The sequence below is a fragment of the Muntiacus reevesi genome, chromosome 14 (genome assembly GCF_963930625.1).
Source record: "Muntiacus reevesi chromosome 14, mMunRee1.1, whole genome shotgun sequence".
Taxonomy (NCBI): domain Eukaryota; kingdom Metazoa; phylum Chordata; class Mammalia; order Artiodactyla; family Cervidae; genus Muntiacus; species Muntiacus reevesi.
The window spans coordinates 357716-378585 of NC_089262.1; the positions used below are offsets into that span (position 1 = coordinate 357716).

Below are 20870 nucleotides of genomic sequence, written 5' to 3' on the forward strand. Positions count from 1 at the left end.
AATTGGTAAGATCACTTGGGTTTTCTTTCACCCGTTAGTCACCTGGATTAGGTTGGTTTTCTGCGAAAGCTTGGAGTACCTCGTTTCTGGAGAAGGGGCGACCTGTCCTGTGGTAGGTTTCGTTCGCCCCTCCCAGGCCGAGGATCTCTGGACTCGTGTTCAAGATGGATGTTGCGCGCTAGTTTTCTTTTTCTTTTTTTTTTTGGTCTGGTTCTGGTATCAAGGTAATACCGAACTCATGACATCGTGGGTAAAGTGCCTCTTCTTCGGTTTTCTAGAAGAGATTCTGTAAAATTGATGCCAGTTCTTTTTTTCTTGATAGAACTTTCCAGCGAAACTTTATGCGCCTGGAAACTTCTGTATTTGAAGCTTTTAAATTACAAATACAATGTCTGCAGTTGTTATAGAACTATTCATATTATCGACTTCATCTTAAGTGAGTTATGGTTATGTGGGGTTTTGCAAAACTGATTTCATCTAACATGTTAAATTTATGTGTATAGAGTTTGTGGTATTTCCTTATTAGCTTGTTAATGTCTGTGTGGTCTGTAGTGATACCCTTCTTCCATTCCTGATATTGGTCATTTCTGTCTTCTCTTTTTTGGTTTTTCTTGAGGTTTATGGATTTTATTACACTTGTCAATGAGCCAGCTTTTGGGTTTTTAGTCATAGATTTTTTGGTTTCGAATTTCATTGGTTCTGTATTATTGTCTTCTTCCTGCTGCTTTCCATTTATTTTGCTCTTTTTCTTGATTCTTGAGATGAAAATTTAGATTTTTGATTTGACACTTTCATTTTAGTGCTGTAAGTTTCCCTTTAAGCACAACTTTAGCTACATCCAAAAGTTTTGTTGTATTTTCATTTTCATTTAGTTCACTGTGTTTTTTAAATTTCCCTTGACTTTCTCTTAGACCTATGGATTGTTCAGAAATGTGTTTTTTCATTTTTCTGTGATTGGAGGTTTTCCTAGCTTGGTATTTTTTTATTTCTGTTATTGATTCTGATGTGATTCCATTATGGTCAGAAAACATACTCTGTGTGATCTTAATTGTTTTAAGTTTGTTGAGGTTTGTTTTATGGCCCAAGATCTGGCCTATATGTACCAAGTGCAGTTGGAAGTAATGTGTACTCTGTCACTGACTGGAGTGTTGTATAAACATCAGTTTGATTCTGTTGACTTATGTTGCTCAGTTCTTTTTTATCCTTGCTGATTTTCCGTCCAGTGAGTCTCTTAATTACCAGGAGATAGGTATTGAGATCCCTAACTGAAATTGTGGATTTGTCTCTTTCCACTTCATGTGTCTTGAAGCTGTGCTATTTGGTGCATACATATTTAGGATTTTTATGTCTTCATATTGGAGTGACCTTTGTAACATATGTAATATTCCTCCTTATCCCTGATAATTTTCTACAGTGAGACATCTACTTTATCTAATATTGGACTTCCCTGGTGGCTCAGACGGTAAAGCGTCTGCCTACAATGCAGGAGACCCGGGTTCAATCCCTGGGTCGGGCAGATCCCCTAGAGAAGGAAATGGCAACCCACTCCAGTACTCTTGCCTGGAGAATCCCATGAATGGAGGATCCTGTTAGGCTACAGTCCATTCCTCCTTATCCCTGATAATTTTCTACAGTGAGACATCTACTTTATCTAATATTAGTGTAGTCATGTATGGATGTGAGAGTTGGACTATAAAGAAAGCCTAGTGCCAAAGAATTGATGCTTTTGAACTGTGGTGTTGGAGAAGACTCTTGAGAGTCCCTTGGACTGCAAGGAGATCCAACCAGTCCATGCTAAAGGAAATCAGTCCTGAATATTCATTGGAAGGACTGATGCTGAAGTTGAAACTCCAATACTTTGGCCACCTGATGCGAAGAGCTGACTCACTGGAAAAGACCCTGAAGCTGGGAAAGATTGAAGGCAGGAAAAGAAGGGGATGATAGAGGATGAGATGGTTGAATAGCATCACTGACTCAATGGACCTGAGTTTGAGCAAGCTCCAGGCATTGGTGATGGACAGGGAGGGCTGGCGTGCTGCAGTCCATGGGGTTGCAAAGAGTTGGACATGACTGAGCGACTGAACTGACTGAGTGTAGCCTCTCCAGCTTTCTTTAGTCTCGTGTTCACAGGGCATGTCTTTATCTGTCTGTTTACTATTTCATCTGTAAGCTTACTTGTATCGTAATATTTTAAATGAGTTTCTTGTAGGCAGTATATGTTGGTTTAGTCACTAAGTTGTGTCCAACTCTTGTGACCCCATGGACTGTAGCCCGCCAGGCTCCTCTGTCCATGGAATTCTCCAGGCAAGCATACTGTAGTGGGTTGCCATTTCCTTCTCCAGGGGATCTTTCCCACCCAGGAATCGAACCCGGGTCTCCTGCATAGCAGGCAGATTCTTTACTGACTGAATTAACAAGGGAATCAGTATATACTATATGTAATCTCTAATCTACTCTGCTAACCTCTGTCTTTTACAGTGTGAAAGTGTTAGTTGCTCAGTTGTGCCCGACTCCTTGTGACCCCATGGACTGTAGTCTGCTAGTCTCCTCTGTCCATGGGATTCTCCAGGCAAGAATGCTGGGGTGGGTAGCCATTTCCTTCTCCAGGGGATCTTCCTGACCCAGGGATCGAACCCTGCATTGGTTCCTCATCTCCTGCATTGCAGGAAGGTTCTTTACCGTCTGAGTCATCAGGGAAGCTTCCCTTTTATAGTATATTTAGACCATTTATTAATATTAATATGGCTTCTGTGTGCCATTTATTATTTTCCTATTTATTCCCTTTGTTTTTTCTTCGTTTCCTACTTCCTTCCTTTCTGTGTTTCCTCTTTCCTTCCTTTTCCTTAGTCATGTCTGACTCTTTGCGACCCCATGGACTATACAGTCCATGAAATTCTCCAGGCCAGAATACTGGAGTGGGCAGCCTTTTCCTTCTCCAGGGAATCCTCCCAACCCAGGGATCGAACCCAGGTCTCCCACACTGCAGGCAGATTCTTCACCACGTGAGCCACAAGGGAAGCCCCTTCCTTCCTTACTTGAGTATTTTTTTTACTATTTCATTTTGATTTACCTATTATATTTCTGAGCATATCTCATCATATAGCTCTTTTAGTCATTGCTTTACATATTACAGTATACAGTGTTTATGTGATTTAACACACTTCACTTGTGTGGACGGTTTACCACGTCAAGTGAAAATAGAAATTTTACCACTTTTTTTTTTCGTTCAGTTGCTCAGTCGTGTCCGACTCTTTGAGATCCAATGGACTGCAGCACACCAGGCTTCCCTGTCCTTCACTATCTCTTGGAGTTTGCTCACAATCATGTCCATTGAGTCCATGATGCCATCCAACCATCTCATCCTCTGCTGCCCCCTTCTCCTCCTGCCTTCAGTCTTTCCCAGCATTGGGGTCTTTTCCAATGAGTCAGCTCTTCGCATCAGGTGCCCAAAGTATTGGAGCTTTAGCATTGATCCTTCCAATGAACATCCGCGGTTGATTTCCTTTAGGATTGACTGATTTGATCTCTTTGCAGTCCAAGGGACTCTCAAGAGTCTCCTCCAGCAGCGCAGTTCAAAAGCGTCAGTTCTTTGGTGCTCAGCCTTCTTTATGGTTCAATTCTCACATCTCTACATGACTACTAGAAAAACCATAGCCTGACTATATGAACCTTTGTTGGCAAATCGATGCCTCTGCTTTTTAATATGCTAAGTTTGTCATTGCTTTTCTTCCAAGGAGCAGGTGTCTTTTTTAATTTCATGGCTACAGTCAACATCCTCAGTGATTTTGGAGCCCAAGAAAATAAAGTCTCTCACTGTTTGCCTTTTTCCCCCATCTATTTACTGTGAAGTGGTAGGACCAGATGTCATGATCTTCGTTTTTTGAATGTTGAGTTTTAAGCCAGCCTTTTCACTCTCCTTTTTCAGCTTCATCAAGAGTCTCTTTAGGTCCTCTTCACTTTCTTCCATTAGGGTAGTGTCATCTGTGTGAAAGTGAAGTCGCTCAGTCATGTCCGACTCTTTGCAACCCCATGGACTTTAGCCCACCAGGCTTCTCTGTCCATTGGATTTTCCAGGCAAGAATACTAGAGTGGGTTGCCATTTCCTTCTCCAGGGCATCTTCCCAACCTAGTGATCAAACCCGGGTCTTCCGAATTGCAGGCAGATGCTTTACCCTCTGAGCCACCAGGGAATGCTGCCACCCCACATGATATATGCAGGTATCATCTGCATATCTGAGGTTATTGATATTTCTTCTGGCTATCTTGATTCCAGCTTGTGCTTCATCCAGCCCAGCATTTCACATGATGTACTCTGCAGATGTACCACCATTTAGGTTTCATTATGCTTCCACTATATGATTTGTTTAGATATTTCATCTGCATACCTAAGAACCACAGTAATGATAAGATTTTTTTCCTTTTACAACCGTCTGACAGTTTAAATAGCTTAGGAGGAAGCATTAACCCACATGTTTACCTGTTTCATTTTTCTTTCTTCATGCCTAATGTCCCAGATTTCCTTCCTTTATCTTTCCTTAATGTTTAAAGATCTTTCTTAAGCAGTTGTCTTTGGGAAGGCGTGCTGGTGAAAAGTTCTCTTAGTGTTTCTTCATTTAAGAATATCTGTATTTCACCTTCAGTCGTAAAGACTGTTACTGAAGAATATAGATTTCTAGGATGAAAGTTCTTATTTTCAGCAATTGAAAAATGTGAGAGCACTCCCTTTATGCCACCATGGTTTCTGAAGAGTAACTCCCTACCATGGGAGTTGTTTCTCTCTCTGGATGATGCCTTTCTCTCTGGTTGCTCTCGAGACTTTTTCGTTGCTGTTAGTGTTTTTGATTCTGATATGTTAGCTTTTGCCTTTATTCTGTTTGGTGTTTCTTTCAACTTCTTGAATGTGTCGGTTTATGGGGTTTTTTTGCCAAATTTGGAAAGTTTTCAGCTGTTACTTCTTTAATTTTTTTTTTTTGTTTGTTTGTTTAGGCCATGCTGTTTTTCTTTTTTTGAAACTAATTGGAACTCCATGGGTTCCCAAGGACATGAATGTCAGATTGCTTTTTCTTTTTCCACAGGACCCTGAAGCTCTGTTCATTTTTTAGTCTGTTTTCTCTCTTGGTCAGATAGGACAATTTTGTTTATCTTTGCATTTACTCTCTTTGAATTTTTTCCTTTCGTCTCCATTCTGTTATTAAGCTGCTCCCATGGTTTTGTTTGTTTCTTTCAGTTTTTGTATTTTTCATTTCTGAAATTTCTATTTGTTTCTTCTTTATATCTTTTGGTTTTTTGCCAAGAATCCCTACTTTCTCATTTTTTAAAGCATGTTCATAATTGCTCTTTGAAGTATTTGTGTATCAGTTGCTTTAAAATCCTTGTTAGACAGTTCTGGTTTCTCTCCTCTCATTATTGGTGTCTATTGTTTTCTCTCATTCAGGTTGAGATTTTCCTAGTTCTTCATCATTTTTGATTGATCGTTTTAATTGGGATTCTGCTTCCTGTTTAAATCCCGTTGCTCAGTTCTGTCACTGCCTGGATGCTGCCTTATGGCTGAGGCGGTGGCCAGGCCCCTGTCACACACACAGCCTCCACAGATGCTTTGTTACAGGCAGCCCAGGGCAGTAGTCAGGCCTGCTCTCACGGCCCCAGTGCAGGCCACTGTACAAGGCCAGGGGTGCAAGGTCCATGGTTTTCCCTCGGTGTTGGGTGGGAGTGGGGCTGGGGTTGTCAGGAGTCTGTCCTGCAAGTCTGTCTCTCCTGCCAGGCCATCACTGTTCACCTTTGACAGTGGACAGCAGGCGTTCCCATATCTTTTGGTAGATGTCCATGGGTGTTTCTGGGTGGCCAGCTTCTCTTGCATTCAGATTGGGATGTATAGGAGACAACAAAACCAACCCTCGGTGCTTGACCATTTTTTAGGTCCCTAGACAGTTGGCCTTCTGCCCCCATGCTTCAGTTGCCAGGCACTTGCTTCCCATGTTGTTGTCCAGGGTTTTTAGATCTAATAAATGGGGAGGAATAGGGTGAAACGTGTCCACTCTGTTTTGTCTGAAACTGGAAGCTCAAAAACCAGTTTCATATTTAATCAAAATGTGTTTTAAAACAAAAGTTCACAGGAAAATATTTGGTGTATCCAAACACAGAGTGTCTATTCATTAGGGAAACTTACTTTTGTAGTGACGTTTGTCTCATGAGCGCTCACTGGGTGTGTTCTGTAACAGTGCTACCTCAGGTCAGCTCCTGAGAGGGTTTCAGATGTGATCCCTGCGTGGAGGCTCGGAGGCAGTGGGCTAAGCAGTGTGGTAGTGGCAGCCCCCTTAGGAGGGCTTCCTGGTGAGTGAGTTTTGGAGGGAGAATAAATTACTATAATAATTTATTTTCAGTAAAATAATAAAGTTAAAATCTCTTAATTTTCTATTCTTAGCTGAACTTCGGTCATTATCTATTCCTGGAACTTACCAAGAAAAGATTACTCACCTAGGAAATTCTTTGATGAATTTAACAGGTCTAAAATCTCTAGATCTCTCACGAAACTCCTTGGTTAGTCTAGAGGTAAGTTTTAGGTTTGTTTCTTAACAGAAAACTTATTGCTATAATAGCAGTGGGAAGTACATTTATGGTAAAAAAAAAAAAAGCAATCTGTTTTATGGCTGCTTCTGAAACGTGTAAACTGTACACGTAAGTGACTGTAAGTGCTGCGCTGCTTTTCTTGTGTTTGCTGTGAGCTGGATTTCTTCTGCATCACATTGTGTTCCAACTATAACATGAAACCACCGCACTCTGAAGATGGTTGTGTCTGTAAAGGAGAAAAGGCCTGAAAGATGAGCGTGTGTGTGCCCGTCCTCCATCCTGCTCAGCTGTCCTCTGCATCCACACTGCACTTCTCGTGTGTGTGTCCGGCTGTTAGTGGCCTTGGGCCCTTGAATGGCTTGCGTGCCTGACACGGCAGGCGCTGGTGGTGGAGAGAACGCAAGAAGTCACCAGGCAATGGCGAGTGGGAACACAGTGTGAACTGCCAGGGCCTGCGGTGGGGAGAAAGGGATGCCCCTGACCCGGGGTTAGGAGCCCTCAGCCTTGAGTCAGAGTCTGGTGCAAGTTCTCTCATCCAGGCTGCACTCAGTCCTCCCATCTGTGAAATGGGGGCAGCGGTGGTTCCGCTGACAGGGCTGGGTGCGGAAGCGTGATGGTTGATGCGTTGCTCAGCTGGCACATGAGGCCCTGCAGGGAGGGATTGACCCACTCGGCCACCTTACAGCCCCGGAGCAGAGCTCGCGGCAGAACTCATCTTTGCTCTGCTCTCCGGTGATGGGGGGGGGTGTGTGGCGGGGGTGTGTGTGTGTGTGGTGTGTGTGTGTTGACACCCGTCTCACCCTGCATTTGTCCCAGCAGGGCATTGAGTGCCTGACGGCGCTGGAGAGCCTCAACCTTTACTACAACCGCATCTCCTCGCTAGCGGAGGTCTTCCGGCTCCACTCCCTGGCAGCGCTCTCGGATGTGGACTTGCGGCTGAACCCCGTGGTGAAGAGCGAGTCTGACTACCGCCTCTTCGTGGTGCACATGCTCCCGGGACTCCAGCAGCTGGGTAGGCCGGCCGTGCTCCCGGCCTCGCTCGGCGCCCCGCTCGTGTTCTTGGGGCAGTCATGCTGCTGGCCCTTCTGGAGAGGGGAACTGGTTTCCTCCTGTCACAGGAGAGCCCCCTGGGAAGGCGGCAGGGAGTCACTTCTGGAGGTCACGAATGCCTGCTGGGCTGGCCCGGACACAGGTGTGGGCTGGCTCGGCTCTCCAGCTGTTCTCAAGCTTTGCTGTCTATTTCCTCACATGACCTCCTGGGCGTTGCCCCAGGCTCAGCCGGACGGCTGGATTCAGCCTGGGTTTGTGTCCGCCTGGAGCACAGAAACGAGAGGTTACTGTGCCGCACACTCCCCGGGCGACAGTGTGAGAGCAGGAAGTCCTCTTGGCAGGTGCAGCCGCCGCCTTGGCTTGGTGGCTTCTGGCCCGAGAAGAACCGAATCTCTTGGGCTTGTGGGCCGAGTGACCAGGGTGCCCACCAGCCATGCCCGGTCAGGAGCATTGTGCTCAGGGAGGCCAAGCCCTCACCTGCTGACCTGGCTCTCGGGAGCTGCTGTGCTGTGAGCACGGTGGCCCAAGGCACTGTGACCGCCCCCCCGCCCCGCCCCGCATCCTGCTTCAGAGGAGGGAGCTGCAGCTGGAGATGAGGGTGTGCTGGCCGGGAGGCCTGGGGAAGGGGGGCTTAGGGTCTCGGACCTGGTCCTCCTGTGGACGTGCCACGTGGGGGCAGTTAGGACTGTCTGACTGCAGGGTGGTGATCCTTCTGTGCCCCCAGTGATCACAGCGTGTTCTCCATTCAGAGAGCCTTTGACCGCTTGGGGAGGCTGGAGGGATTCAGGGTGTCTCCACCTCCCAGGTGCTGAGATAATGAAGTGAGACCCACACAGCAGCGCTTGCAGGTGGACGCTGGGCAGCGGGCAGACCATGGCTCCTGCCTGTTCAGTGTCCACAGGGCCTGCAGACATTCTGGGTTCTGCCCCCTCAGCTGCACAGAATGTCTCTCACAAGCACCCCAGCTGTGCCTGCCTTGGCTCTCCTCCTTGTCCCCGGGCTGATGGCCCCGGCTCTGGGGAGCCCGGCTGCATGGTTAGGCCACACCGGCCTGGGCCTGGGGCGCTGATCCCCAGAGGCACCCTGTTTGTTCAGACCTACTTAGGGTTTCAACGTTACGTTGGTTTTTAGATACTTGGGGGCTTGTGTCCTTAGTTGACTGTAAGTATTCTGTCAACAATTGAAGCATTACAATCCTTGAAAGTTGTGCAGTCTTCAGTCTTAAATGATCAGTTTCCACTTGTGATAAAAGTTTCACATTCGGTCTTACAGAGTTGTTCCAGTCTGAAAGGTACTCAGACATGAAAAAGGAGAGTCATTGGAGTCCATGTTGCCGGAGCTGTGGAGCTCTTAGAAGGCCCGCTGTCCCGCAGGGCGCCATGGGAGCTCCGAGGGAGTAACCCAAGCGCTCTGACCAGGAGCCGAGGAGGCCCTCGCCGGGCCTGGGGGCCGCTGCTGTGTGGAGAGGGTGTGGTCTGGGTGAGACGGGTTTGCACTGGTCTTAGCCACTTGGAGCTTGAGTTCAGGTGAGGGGCATGGCGCTGACTCAGTGAAATTCAGGCTGAGCAAGTAGGGTCGTGAGTTGTTGGCATGAAGGCCGCGTCCAGGCTGTGAGAGCGCAGAGACCAGGAGGCCTCAGAATGGCGTGTGCTGGATGGGGTCCCTGCGGGGAGGCGGCGGCAGGGCCAGAGGTTCAGTGTGTGGAGGGGGCTCCTGGGAGCACCCCGCGTGGGGCCGGGGCTGCCATGCAGAGTCCACAGCTCGGTCCTTGTTTCTCACTGGGATGTGCACCCCTGGGTGCTGTGAACTCGGCTTCCTGAGCAATTCTGAGACAGTCCCGACAAGATCCTGGGGGCCGACCTCCAGCATTTGGGAGGGCAGCCTCCCTCGGGTACTCCTGAGGAGGTGTGGATGTGGATACGTGAGGTCTTCTTGGGTCCAGGGCACATGCGCAGACAGTTAAGCTTGGCTCTGTCTCCTGTTCCAGTCCCTAGAATCTGAGGAGGTAAGCCCTGGATGCCAGCATGTGGCCTGGGCGTCTTCTCTCCAATGTGTTGGGCTCCTCGCCCGTGGACACTTATTAGGGGTGCTCAGTGTGGTTTGGGTCCTTGCCCAGCACCCAGGATATGTGTAAAGAGGAGACACGAAGGGCATGCCTGCATGTGAACTTGTGTGTGTATCTTGCTTCCTGTCTGAGGCTCAAGCCGGGTGTGAGCTGCCGCCTCCGAGGATCACGCTCAGCATCTCCACAAGCTTCTGTGGTGGGTCAGCCCTCAGGGGACGGAAGGGCCTCAGAACAGGGCAGTGCCCCTGGTCATGTGCGTGTGAGGCTGAGTGGGCAGCAGGACACCTTTACTCCCGAGGGGAGGCCAGCAGGCGCGCCATGGAGGGGCCTGGCACCTGCCTCGTGGTCTGCTACTTTCCCGTTGGTGTCTTTTCTATAGATGACCGCCCCGTGAGGGAGAGTGAGCGGAGAGCGTCCCGGCTACATTTTGGTTCAGAGGAATCGTTGGACTCAAAGCAGAGCTTCCTGTCTGTTTTCAGAGAAGAAAGGTATGAACTTTTTAGAAAAAGAGTGAAAGCTGCTCAGTCATGTCCTACTGTTTGTGACCCTATGAACTATACACTCCAATTCTCTAGGTCAGAGTACTGGAGTGGGTAGCCTTGCCCTTCTTCAGGGGATCTTCTTGACCCAGGGATCAAACCCCGGTCTCCCACATTGCCAGTGGATTCTTTACCAGCTGAGCTATCAGGGAAGCCCTTGAATAGAAGTGGTGTTTAAACATCTTGAGAAGTGTTTATTGTTGATAGAAAAATTGCAACTTCTGTATTAATGGAAGATGTAAACTTTGCTTGTGGATTGCCACTTAGAGGGCAGACATGCAGGGGACGTGGTGGGGGGTGGGAGAAACGCCCCATATCAGCTGGATAAAGGATACCGTTGGACAGTCTCTGTTCCTGTCGACCACGTTTTCTGTAGGTTACTTTTCAATCTTAAGTTGGCCAGAATGTTTGTTTGAGTTTTTCTGTAATGGTATGAAAAACCTGAGTGAACGTCTTGGCCGACCCAATACTGAAAACGTTGTAAGTAATTGATGTCAGAGACACAGCACAAAAGACCTGTGGCGAGAAGCCTCGGTCCCGCCTCCCAGCTCCCGCCCACTCCTCAGGGGCAGCCGCTTGCCCTTCTCTAATCGTTGCTGCTTCCAGGTTCTGTGTGTTCCTTTCTGATCTCAGACAGTGCAGACACTGCTGTTTGTGGGTGGGAGCACTTTGACAGACCTGGCAGCTGCTGGAGCCGCCTCTTCCCACCCCGCTGGTGTTAGTTCTCCGGCGTCTCCCTTCCTTTCTGTGCTCTGCGGCCAGGGCTCCCACTTGGCTGGGACGGGCTGTGGGAGCCTCTGCCGCCTGTGCCTGGCTTCTCACCACCTCCCAGCGCCTGTCGTCTGCATTTTTATGTCTGACTTGAGATTGTCAGGGTGGTAGCACGTGTGTTCTGAAAGCATAGTCTTCATGTGTTTGGTTGATTCTAGAGGTGTAAGTCAGTCAGTGGTGTTTACCTAGCTTGTAATGTATGAGGATTATATATTCCTTCTTAGATACCGTTTTGTTTTGTCTGAAGCTTTTAATAGTTTTCTTTCTCTTGCATCATACACCGTAGTTCATCTGTAAGTTTCTCTAATGTAGAGGTCAGCTGATTTTTTTTGTAAAGGGCTGGGGAGAATATTTTCAGCTTCGTGGACCGTAAGATCTGTGTTTTAACTTCTAAACCCTGACTTTGTAGATGAAAGCAGTTATAGGCAATACATAAACTAATGACTGTGTTCCAATAAAACTTTATTTACAACACAGGCGGTGGGTCGGATTTGACTTGTGGGCCATACTTTGCCAACTTCTGTTCTAACATCTTAAGATCAATTCCAAATTCCCGGAATCTCCTCTTCCCTCAGCTGCCTCGCTTGGAGTTCCCCTCCCCTCACGTCCCTATTCCTCACCCGGCTGACCGACCCTGCAGAATGGTCTGAGTATGGTGTGTCTCAGACTTACACGCTGGAGTCCCGACCTCAACACAGTGGCTTTAGGGGATAGGGCCTGTTAGAGGCGATGAGGTCCCGCGGGTGGAGCCTCCTACAAAAGAGACCCCGCAGAGCTCTCTAGCCCCGTCCTCATCCACGTGTGTTTACAAGTCACGCAGTGTCAGTGTTGTGACTTTGCCCTCCTTTAATATTGAGTTGCCAGTTCTGGGTCTTTTTACTTTCCATATAACTGTTAGAATTAACCTATCAATATCCACAAAATACCTTGCTGGAATTTTGATTGAGATTGTGTTGAATTACAGATGAGAAGGGACTGACATCTTAAGGCTATTGAGTCTTCACATCCATGGACATGGACTATCCATTTATTTAGTTCTTCTTTGATTTCATTTATCAGAGGTTTGTGCTATATATATTTTGTTAGGCTTATGCCTTGGTATGTTGTTTTTTTGAGGCTAATTTAGGCTTTTTAATTTAAAATTCCGTTTCATTGCTGATAATATATGAAAGCATTTGACTTGTATGCAGCTGCTGGTGATGAAGTACCACAAACAGGGTGGCTTAAAATAACAGAAATGTATTGCCTTACAGTTCTTAGACTGGAAGTCTGAAATCAAGGTGTTGTCAGCCCTGCTTCCTCCTGGAGGCTCTGAGAGGGAATCCATTCCATGACTCTAGCTTCTGATGGTTTGCTGGCCTTCTCCAGCGTTCTCTCCAGTCCTTCCTTCTCTCCACGTGGCTGTCTTCTCCCTGCATCTTTTCACAGAGCTTCCCATTGTGCTCGTCTGTCCTGTGTCCAGATTTCCCCTTTCTTAAGGACATCAGTCATATTGGTTAGGGCTCCCCATAATTTCCTCATTTTAACTCAATTACCTCTGTAAAGACTCTTACTTCCAAATAAGGTCGTGCTCTGAGGTGTGGGGTGTTGGGACTTCAGCATCCCTTTTTAGGGACACAGTGTAACCCTTGAATTTTATGAGCTTGCTGTAAAATTGATTGTTTGATTTCCTGTAGATGGTGTGTCATCTTTGAACATACCATCTGTAGTTCTATATATCTTCCTTCCCAGTCTGTATGCCTTTAAGTTCCTTTTCTCGTCTTACTGCGTTAGCTGGGACTTCCAGGATGCGGTCAAGGCAGTGAGTAGCGGGACGTGCTCGCCTTGTTCCTGGTCTTGGCGGGATGGCAGCTGGTCTTTCACCGGTGCGACGTCACCCGAGGGCTTTAATCAGTGCTCTTTATCGAATGGAGCAGGTTCCCATCAATGCCTTGTTTACTGACCATTTTATCATGGATGGGTATTAGACTTTGTTAAATACTTTTTCTGTATTTACTGATATTGTCATGTGACTCTTCTTCTTGAGCCTGTTGATGTGATGGATTACACTGACTTTTTTCCAAATGTTGAACCAGCTATGCATACCTGGAATAAATCCTGCTCGGCTGTGGTGCAGACTTCTTTTCATGCATTGTTGGCCTCAAACTGCTGGTATTTGTTGGGGCTTTTTTGCATCCGTGTTCACGGGAGGCGAAGGGTCTGTAGTTTCCTCGTGTTGTCTTTGCTGGCTCTGGCATTAAGGTGATGCTGCTCTCACAGAATAAGTCAGCATGCCTTCCCTCTGTTTCCTCTCTGCCTTCCGGAAAATATTTTAGAGAAATGGTATAATTTCTTCCTTAAATGTTGGTAGAATTTACCAGTGAACCCATCTGGACCTGGTATTTTAGGATGCTATCAATTATTGATTCAAGGTCTGTAATCCGTACAAATCTGTTCTTATTTCCCACTTTTCCTGGTGTGGGTCTTGGAAGACTGTGTGTTTCCAGGAGTGACTCCATCTCATCCAGGTCATCACATCTGTGGGCAGAGTGTCCTGGTGTTCTCTGTTACCCTCTTGATGTCCTTGGGCTCTTTAGTGGAGCTGCTGCTTTTAGTTCCTGTGTTAATGATGTGTCTTTTTTTTTTTTCTTAGTTAACCTGGTATAGATAGAGGTTTTTCCATTTTATTTATCTTAATAAAGAACTAGCTTTTGGATTTGTTGATTTTCTTTTTTCCTGTTTTTAACTTTATTGATTTTTGCTCTAAATTTTACTACTACTTTTGTTCTTCCTGCTTTGGATCTAATTCATTTTGTTAGCTCCCTAAGGTGGAAGCTAGGGTTATTGATGTTGGATTGTACTGTGTCTGCTATGCATTCAATATTATGTATCTCCTTCTACCCATTGCTTTCACTGCATCCCACAAATTTCGGTGAGGTGTATATTCTTTTTAATTTAGTTGAAAATATTTTTATTTTGAAGTACAAAATACTTCGAGACTTCTTCGACTTATGCTATTTGGGAATATGTTGTTTAAGCTCCCATTTTTTGAGATTTTCCAGTTATCTTTCTGTTACTTACTACAAATTTAATTCCATTGTGCCTTGAGAACAAACACATGATTTGTTTTCTTTCTAACGCGTGGAGGTGTGTTCTGTGGCCCAGGATGGATCTGTGTTGGTGGGTATTCCGTGTGACTGGGAACAGCCCATCCTGCTGTCTGGACAAGGGGCATGCCGGCACCTCCCGGTGGTGGCCTCGAGCCAGCTGTGTCCTTGGTGACTGTCTGCCTGCGGGATCTGCCCCCTCCGATGCAGGGGTGGGGAAGTGGAGCCATCTTCCTGAGCTCCCTCAGTGTCTCTGTTGTGTAACCTGATGCTGTCTTATTGGTGCAAGCGTGTCCAGGCTCCTGCGTCTTCTGGCAGAGCTGCCCTGAGTCCTTACCCCTCTATCCCAGGTTGCTCTCTGCCCAAAGTCCGCTCTGTCTGAGAGTGATGTAGCTACTTCCACTTTGTCCTGATTGGTGTTAGCATACTCTGTTTTTCTTTCTTTATCCATTTACTTTTAACCTATGTATCTTTATATTTGAAGGGGACTTCTGTAGGTAACATGCAGTCGGCCTTGTGTTTTGATCCGCGCTGAGCGTTTCTGCCCTTCACGTGATGCGTTTAGACCCCTGATGTGTGAAGTGATTCTTGATGCAGCTGGGTTAACAGCTGCTGTGCTCACTGTTCCTCTCTGATGCCCTTGTTCTTACTTTGTCTTCTGGTCTTTCCCTTCCTTTCATGGCTTGACGTGATCTTTCAATGATTCCGTTTTCCCCCTCAGCACGTCAGTTATGCTCATCGCTTCACTTGGTGGTCACCCTGAGCACACAGGGCAGGCAGACCTCATTTCTGTGCTTTGCAGATTCTATGTTTTCATAGATTGAAGGTTTGTGTTAACCTCGAGTCAGGCAAGTCTGTCATGCCATTTTCCCAGTGGCATTTGTTCTTTATTCACTTTATGTCTCTGTGTCACATTTTGGTGATTCTTGCAGTATTTCAAACTTCTTCAGCTTTTTATATTATGGTTATCTGTGATCAGTGATCTCATTTCTGCCATGACTTGTGAAAGGCTCAGATGATGGTTAGCACTTTTAGCAATAAAACATTTTAAAATTAAAGTGTATACATTGTTTTTTAACATAATGTTGTTTCTCCCTTAATTAAACTAAGTACAGTGAAAACAGTAAGAAAACTAAGATCATGGCATCTGGTCTTGTCACTTCATGGCAGATAGAAGGGGGAAAAGTGAAAGCAGTGACAGATTTTTCTTACCTTGTGCTCCAAAATCACTGTGGACATTGACTGCAGCCATAAAATTAAAAGTTGCTTGATCCTTGTAAGAAAAGCTATGACAAACCTCAGTTCAGTTCAGTTCAGTTGCTCAGTCATGTCCTACTCTTTGTGACCCCATGAATCGCAGCACGCCAGGCCTCCCTGTCCATCACCAACTCCCGGAGTTCACCCAAACTCATGTCCATCGAGTCAGTGATGCCATCCAACCATCTCATCCTCTGTCGTCCCCTTCTCCTCCTGCCCCCAATCCCTCCCAGCATCAGGGTCTTTTCCAATGAGCCAACTCTTCGCATGAGGTGGCCAAAGTACTGGAGTTTCAGCTTCAGCATCAGACCTTCCAATGAACACCCAGGACTGGTCTCCTTCAGGATGCACTGGCTGGATAGCCTAGACAGCATGAGAAAGCACAGGCGTCACTTAGCTGAGAGGCTTTGTGATCTGGTGTCAGCTCCGCTCTCTCCTCCCGCTAGTGTTCTCACATGTGAATGTTATCCCTTTGGTGTTGTCCCACGAGTCTAGATATTTTATTCTGGCTTTTCTTTTTTTTCAGTCTTTTTTAATCTTTGCTTTTGAATATTAGAGTTTCTATTGTTACATTCTCAAGTTCAGAGATTCTTTCCTCAGCCATGTCCAGTTTACTGTTGAGCTCGTTAGAGGCACCTCTCATTTCTGGCAGTGTTTCTAACTAACATTTCTGTTAGGTTCTTTCTTAGACTCTCTGCTTGCATTTCCCATCCATTCTTGCATGTTGTCTCTTTTTTCCATTAGATCTTACAGCATTATCACTCATAGTTGTTTAAAATCAGAGCCTGATTTCATCCAGTGTTTCTGAACCTGGTTCTATTGCTTGCTCTTCTCAATGATGTTATAGCTATTTGGAGCCCCCTGAGATTCCAGATGCATTTTAGAATGGATTTTTCTATTTCTGGGGAAAATACCATTGGGATTTTGATAGGATTCCACTGATTCTGTAGATTTCTTTGGGCAGTGGACATTTTAACAGTGTTGAGTCTTCCAGTCCATGCACATGTTTCCTCTTACTTATGTCATCTTCACTTTGTTTCAGCAATGTTTTGCAGTATGTGTGTGTGCTCAGTCGTGTCCAATGCTTTGCGACCTCATGGACTGTAGCCCGCCAGGCTCCTCTGTCCATGGCATTATCCTGGCAAGAATCCTGGAGTGGGTTGCCATTTCCTCCTCCAGGGGATCTTCCCAACCCAGGCATCAAACCCGTGTCTCCTGCATCTCCTGCATTAGCAGATGGATTCTTTACCACTGAGCCACCTGGGGAGCGTGTTTTCAGTTGTCCTGTCCTTGATTATCTCAAGACCTAAGTTATCACAGAGTTTAAATGGTCTGGTGCAATGACCTTATTATCCAGAGGTGACAGTAGAGACCCGAACAGGCTGTATGTGTCCACCGTCAGGTGTCTGTGGGCAGACCTCGAAGGAGAACCCAGACCCTTCTTTCTGCAGGGACCTGGAAGACTCTTGGCTGTAGAAAATAGAATGTCATTGACTTCTCAACGTGTGATCAGGGTCATAAGGCCAACATCCGTAGTGTGTGATTGAATTCTGTTTTGAAGAGTGATTCTTAAGCTGCCTTTGTTAGAAATTAGGTCCGCTGTGAATGTTTACCTTTGTGTGGAAGGACATCCTATTCTACAACCTCACATTTCAGTTACTAGAGAAATATATTCACTTAATGTGAAAATAGAAATTTGAAACACCATGTTCTTGAACTTTCTGTTTTGTTTTTTGGTTGGTCCATGTGGATCTTAACTTCCCTGACCAAGGATAGAGTTCGTGCCCCCTGCATTGGAAGCATGGGATCTTAACCACTGGACTGCTGGGCAAGTCCCTCCTTGAATTTTGTTGGTCACATGTACCGCAGTGCTAGGAGATCCTCGCACGGGGGGGTTCCTGGAACTGTCACCCTTTAATGAAGCCGAGTGTGGTGACCAGTCGTCCTGGCTGAGTTCACTCCACCTTCCCTGTGGCAGAAGCCCCTGCTTCTCCTCGTCAGAGACCTTGAGGCAGTTGTCAGGGGTGCAGGCATCTGTGTCCCGGGTCTGCACACGCGGGTGCAGGTAGGAGGACCAGACCAGGTTTGCTTTTCTTTGTAGACCTCATCACTCCAGGGTCAAGTGCACTGACCCCTCCGCCAAAAAGTGCTTGGTCATGGACGCTGATGACGAGGCGGTCCTGAACCTCATTGCCGAGTGCGAGTGGGACCTCAGCAACCCTCCTGGGAGCATGAGTTCCAGTCAGAAGGAATCAGAGGCCAGCCTCCAGAGCTCCCAAGGTAGGCTGTTCCTCGCTGAGAGGGTGGGCACACAGCCCGGCTGGGAGGCTGACTGCTGCCTCAGGATCCACGCTGTCTTTTTAAGAGAACTTACCTTTAAATGTAGAATCTTCAGGAAGTCTTGTGCACCTGTAAATATCAGTAATTTGATCATGGAATTAAAGGCAGAGAAGTCAGTATATTTAGGTGGATGTAGTCATACTGCAAGTCTTTTACTTCAAGTCCCTCTCAGGTCAGTTGTAGGGGTAGCAAACATGTGAGGAGTCTGAGCAGACGAGGAGGAGGTGTCCTGTGCTGCAGGGGCTGAGTCCCCGCCGGCCGCGAGGGGGCTCCTCTCTGACTCCGGCTGCATGTGGGTGAGGGGCTGAGACCCGACGAGGAAGGTGTGTGAGCTCCTCACGCCCGTGCCGGCTTCTCCACCAGGGCCCATGTGTGAGCTTCAGCTGCTTTGCTGCTGCTCCTCTCGTGGGTCCCAGGAGCTTTTCGTGAGGTCACAGCGGCTGGGTCTTCCTGCTGCAGTGGCGCCCCGCCTCAGCCTCCCCGCCGCCTCCTGGGCCCGCCGGGCTCTCCACTGTGGTGCCCGTCCTGGCTGCCTGGTGGTGTCTCCTCAGGGCTTGAGTTCGCTTTTCTTAGAGACGAGTCCCAGCAGCCTGCTCATGCGCTCACGTCATCTTTGAGCAGTTTTTGTTCCCGCTGGCCCTCTCTCCATTCCTTTCTTGATATTGATGCCCCGGACTCCATCATATTGGTAGAACATAGCCTGTCTCAGATTTCTGCCCACCCTGTGGCTTGCCTTTCATTTTCTAAACAGTGCTTCCAGGAGCGGTTTTATTTGAGTGAAATCACTTCACCCTGTTCCCCTTCATGGTCGTGCTTTTCAGTGTGCTGACTGTGCTTGCGGAGGGTTCCTCCCACAGACCTGTCCACGTCCTGGGGACCTGCACTTAGATTTGAGAGCTGCTCTCTCAAGGGAATTTCTGGGTGTGGTGTGAGGTCGCGGCTCAGGTTGTCCGTCTGTCCCAGTGTGTATCCAGCTGTACCAGTGACATTTATTGCAAAGACAACCTTGCAGTGTTGTTTGTTCAGTGACCTGAGTCTCTGGATCTGGCGACTGTTGTGTCTGTCCTGACTCCTCGGCTAGATGCGGTTTCCCGCTGGATGTGGGGCTGGGTCACCTCACCTGGGTGCTGTGGGAGTGATGCTTGCAGGTTCCTCATAGGGTGGCTGGTGCTGTGTTATCCACTCAACTTTTTTCCCTGTTTACCTCACATAGGAGTGTGCTTGACATGTATGCTACACTGTCAGAAACCTGACATGTAAGTTTTAATGGAGTAAACCTTTTAACTGTTCTTTAATACAGCAAAGTCGCGGCACCGACTGAGCCCGCAGTCAGCCCAGCACCAGTGCGGGGACGCCCTGTGGAAAGGCCCCGAGAGGCGCAGGAGCAGCTCCAGGGCCGGCTGCGTGGAGCCGAGGCTGCAGGACCAGCGCTGCGGCGAGCTCCCCCCGCAGCACTTCACCCCAGGTGACCCCCACCCCGGGTGTGCTGTGGTCCTCTTCTCTCGGCTGTGTGTATGTGTGGCCCTGAGGTGTGTTAAGGGAAGAAGCTCCTTTACAAATGGAAGCTGACATTTGTAAAACATCTGTGCCCTCTTATCCTTCTCCATCAGAGGGCAGACAGACTGAAAACCACAGTCACAGAAAACTAACCGATCTGATCACATGGACCACAGCCTTGTCTAACTCAGTGAAACTATGAGCCATGCTGTGTAGGGCCACCCAAGACAGATGGGTCATGGTGGAGAGTTCTGACACAACATGGCCCACTAAAGAAGGGAATGGCAAACCACTTCAATATTCTTGCCTTGAGAACCCCATGAACAGTATGAAAAGGCAAAAAGATGTGACACTGAAAGATAAACTCCCCAGGTTGGTAGGTGCCCAATATGCTACTGGAGCTCAGTGGAGAAATAACTCCAGAAAGAATGAAGGGATGGAGCCAAAGCAAAGACAGCACCCAGTTGTGGATGGGACTGGTGATGGAAGCAAGGTCCCATGCTGTAAAGAGCAATACTGCACAGGAACCTGGAACATTAGGTCCATGAATCAAGGCAAATTGGAAGTGGTCAAACAGGATATGGCAAGAGTGAATGTCTACGTTTTAGGAATCAGTGAACTAAAATGGGCTGGAATGGGTGAATTTAACTCAGATGACCATTATATCTACTGCTGTGGGCAAGAATCCCTTAGAAGAAATGGAGTAGCCCTCATAGTCAGCAAAAGAGTCCAAAATGCAGTACTTGGACGCAAACTCCAAAACGACAGAATGATCTCTGTTTGTTTCTAAGGCAAACCATTCAATATCAGGTAATCCAAGTCTATGCCCTGACCAGTAACGCTGAAGAAGCTGAAGTTGAATGTTTCTATGAAGACCTACAAGACCTTTAGAGCTAACACCGAAAAAGATGTCCTTTTCATTATAGGGGACTGGAATGCAAAAGTAGGAAGTCAAGAAATATCTGGAGTAACAGGGAAATTTTACCTTGGAGTACAGAATGAAGCAGGGCAAAGGCTAATAGAGTTTTGCCAAGAGAACACACTGGTCATAGCAAATACCCTCTTCCAATGGCAGAAGAGAAGACTCTACACATGGACATAACCAGATAGTCAACACCAAAATCAGATGGATTGTATTTTTTGCAGCCAAAGATGGAGAAGCCTTATACAGTCAGCAAAAACAAGACCGGGAGCTGACTGGCTCAGATCATGAACTTCTTATTGCGAAATTCAGACTTAAATTGAAGAAAGTAGGGAAAACCGCTAGACCATTCAGGTATGACCCGTAAAGCAGGCTGAGTGTAAAGAATTGATGCTTTTGAATGGTGGTGCTGGAGAAGACCCTTGAGAGTCCCTTGGACTGCATGGAGATCAAACCAGCCCATCCTAAAGGAAATCAACCCTGAATATTCATTGGAAGGACTGATGCTGAAGCTGAAGCTCCAATACTTTGGCCACCTGATGTGAAGAACTGAGTCATTGGAGAAGACCCTGATGTTGGGAAAATTGAAGACACAAGGAGAAGGGGACAGCAGAAGATGAGATGGTTAGATAGCATCACTGACTCAATGGACATGAATTTGAGCAACCTCTGGGAGATTGCTCTGGAGGAGAGAAGAACCTGGCATGCTGCAATCCTTTGGGTCACAAAGAGTCAGACACAACTTTGCAACTGAATAACACAAAGACAAGGGAAGC

General features: G+C 47.1%; 1 protein-coding gene across 3 annotated transcripts in view; it reads left to right on the forward strand.

Annotated features, from left to right (window-relative positions):
* Nucleotides 1-20870, forward strand: part of CEP72 (centrosomal protein 72) — a 33775-nt gene that overhangs the window by 457 nt on the left and 12448 nt on the right. For all 3 annotated transcript variants that reach the window (XM_065905530.1, XM_065905532.1, XM_065905531.1), the window contains exons 2-6: nt 6422-6549; nt 7387-7579; nt 10062-10170; nt 17437-17615; nt 18976-19140. In XM_065905530.1, coding sequence (XP_065761602.1) covers nt 6422-6549; nt 7387-7579; nt 10062-10170; nt 17437-17615; nt 18976-19140 — 774 coding nt within the window. The remainder of the gene's footprint in view (nt 1-6421; nt 6550-7386; nt 7580-10061; nt 10171-17436; nt 17616-18975; nt 19141-20870) is intronic.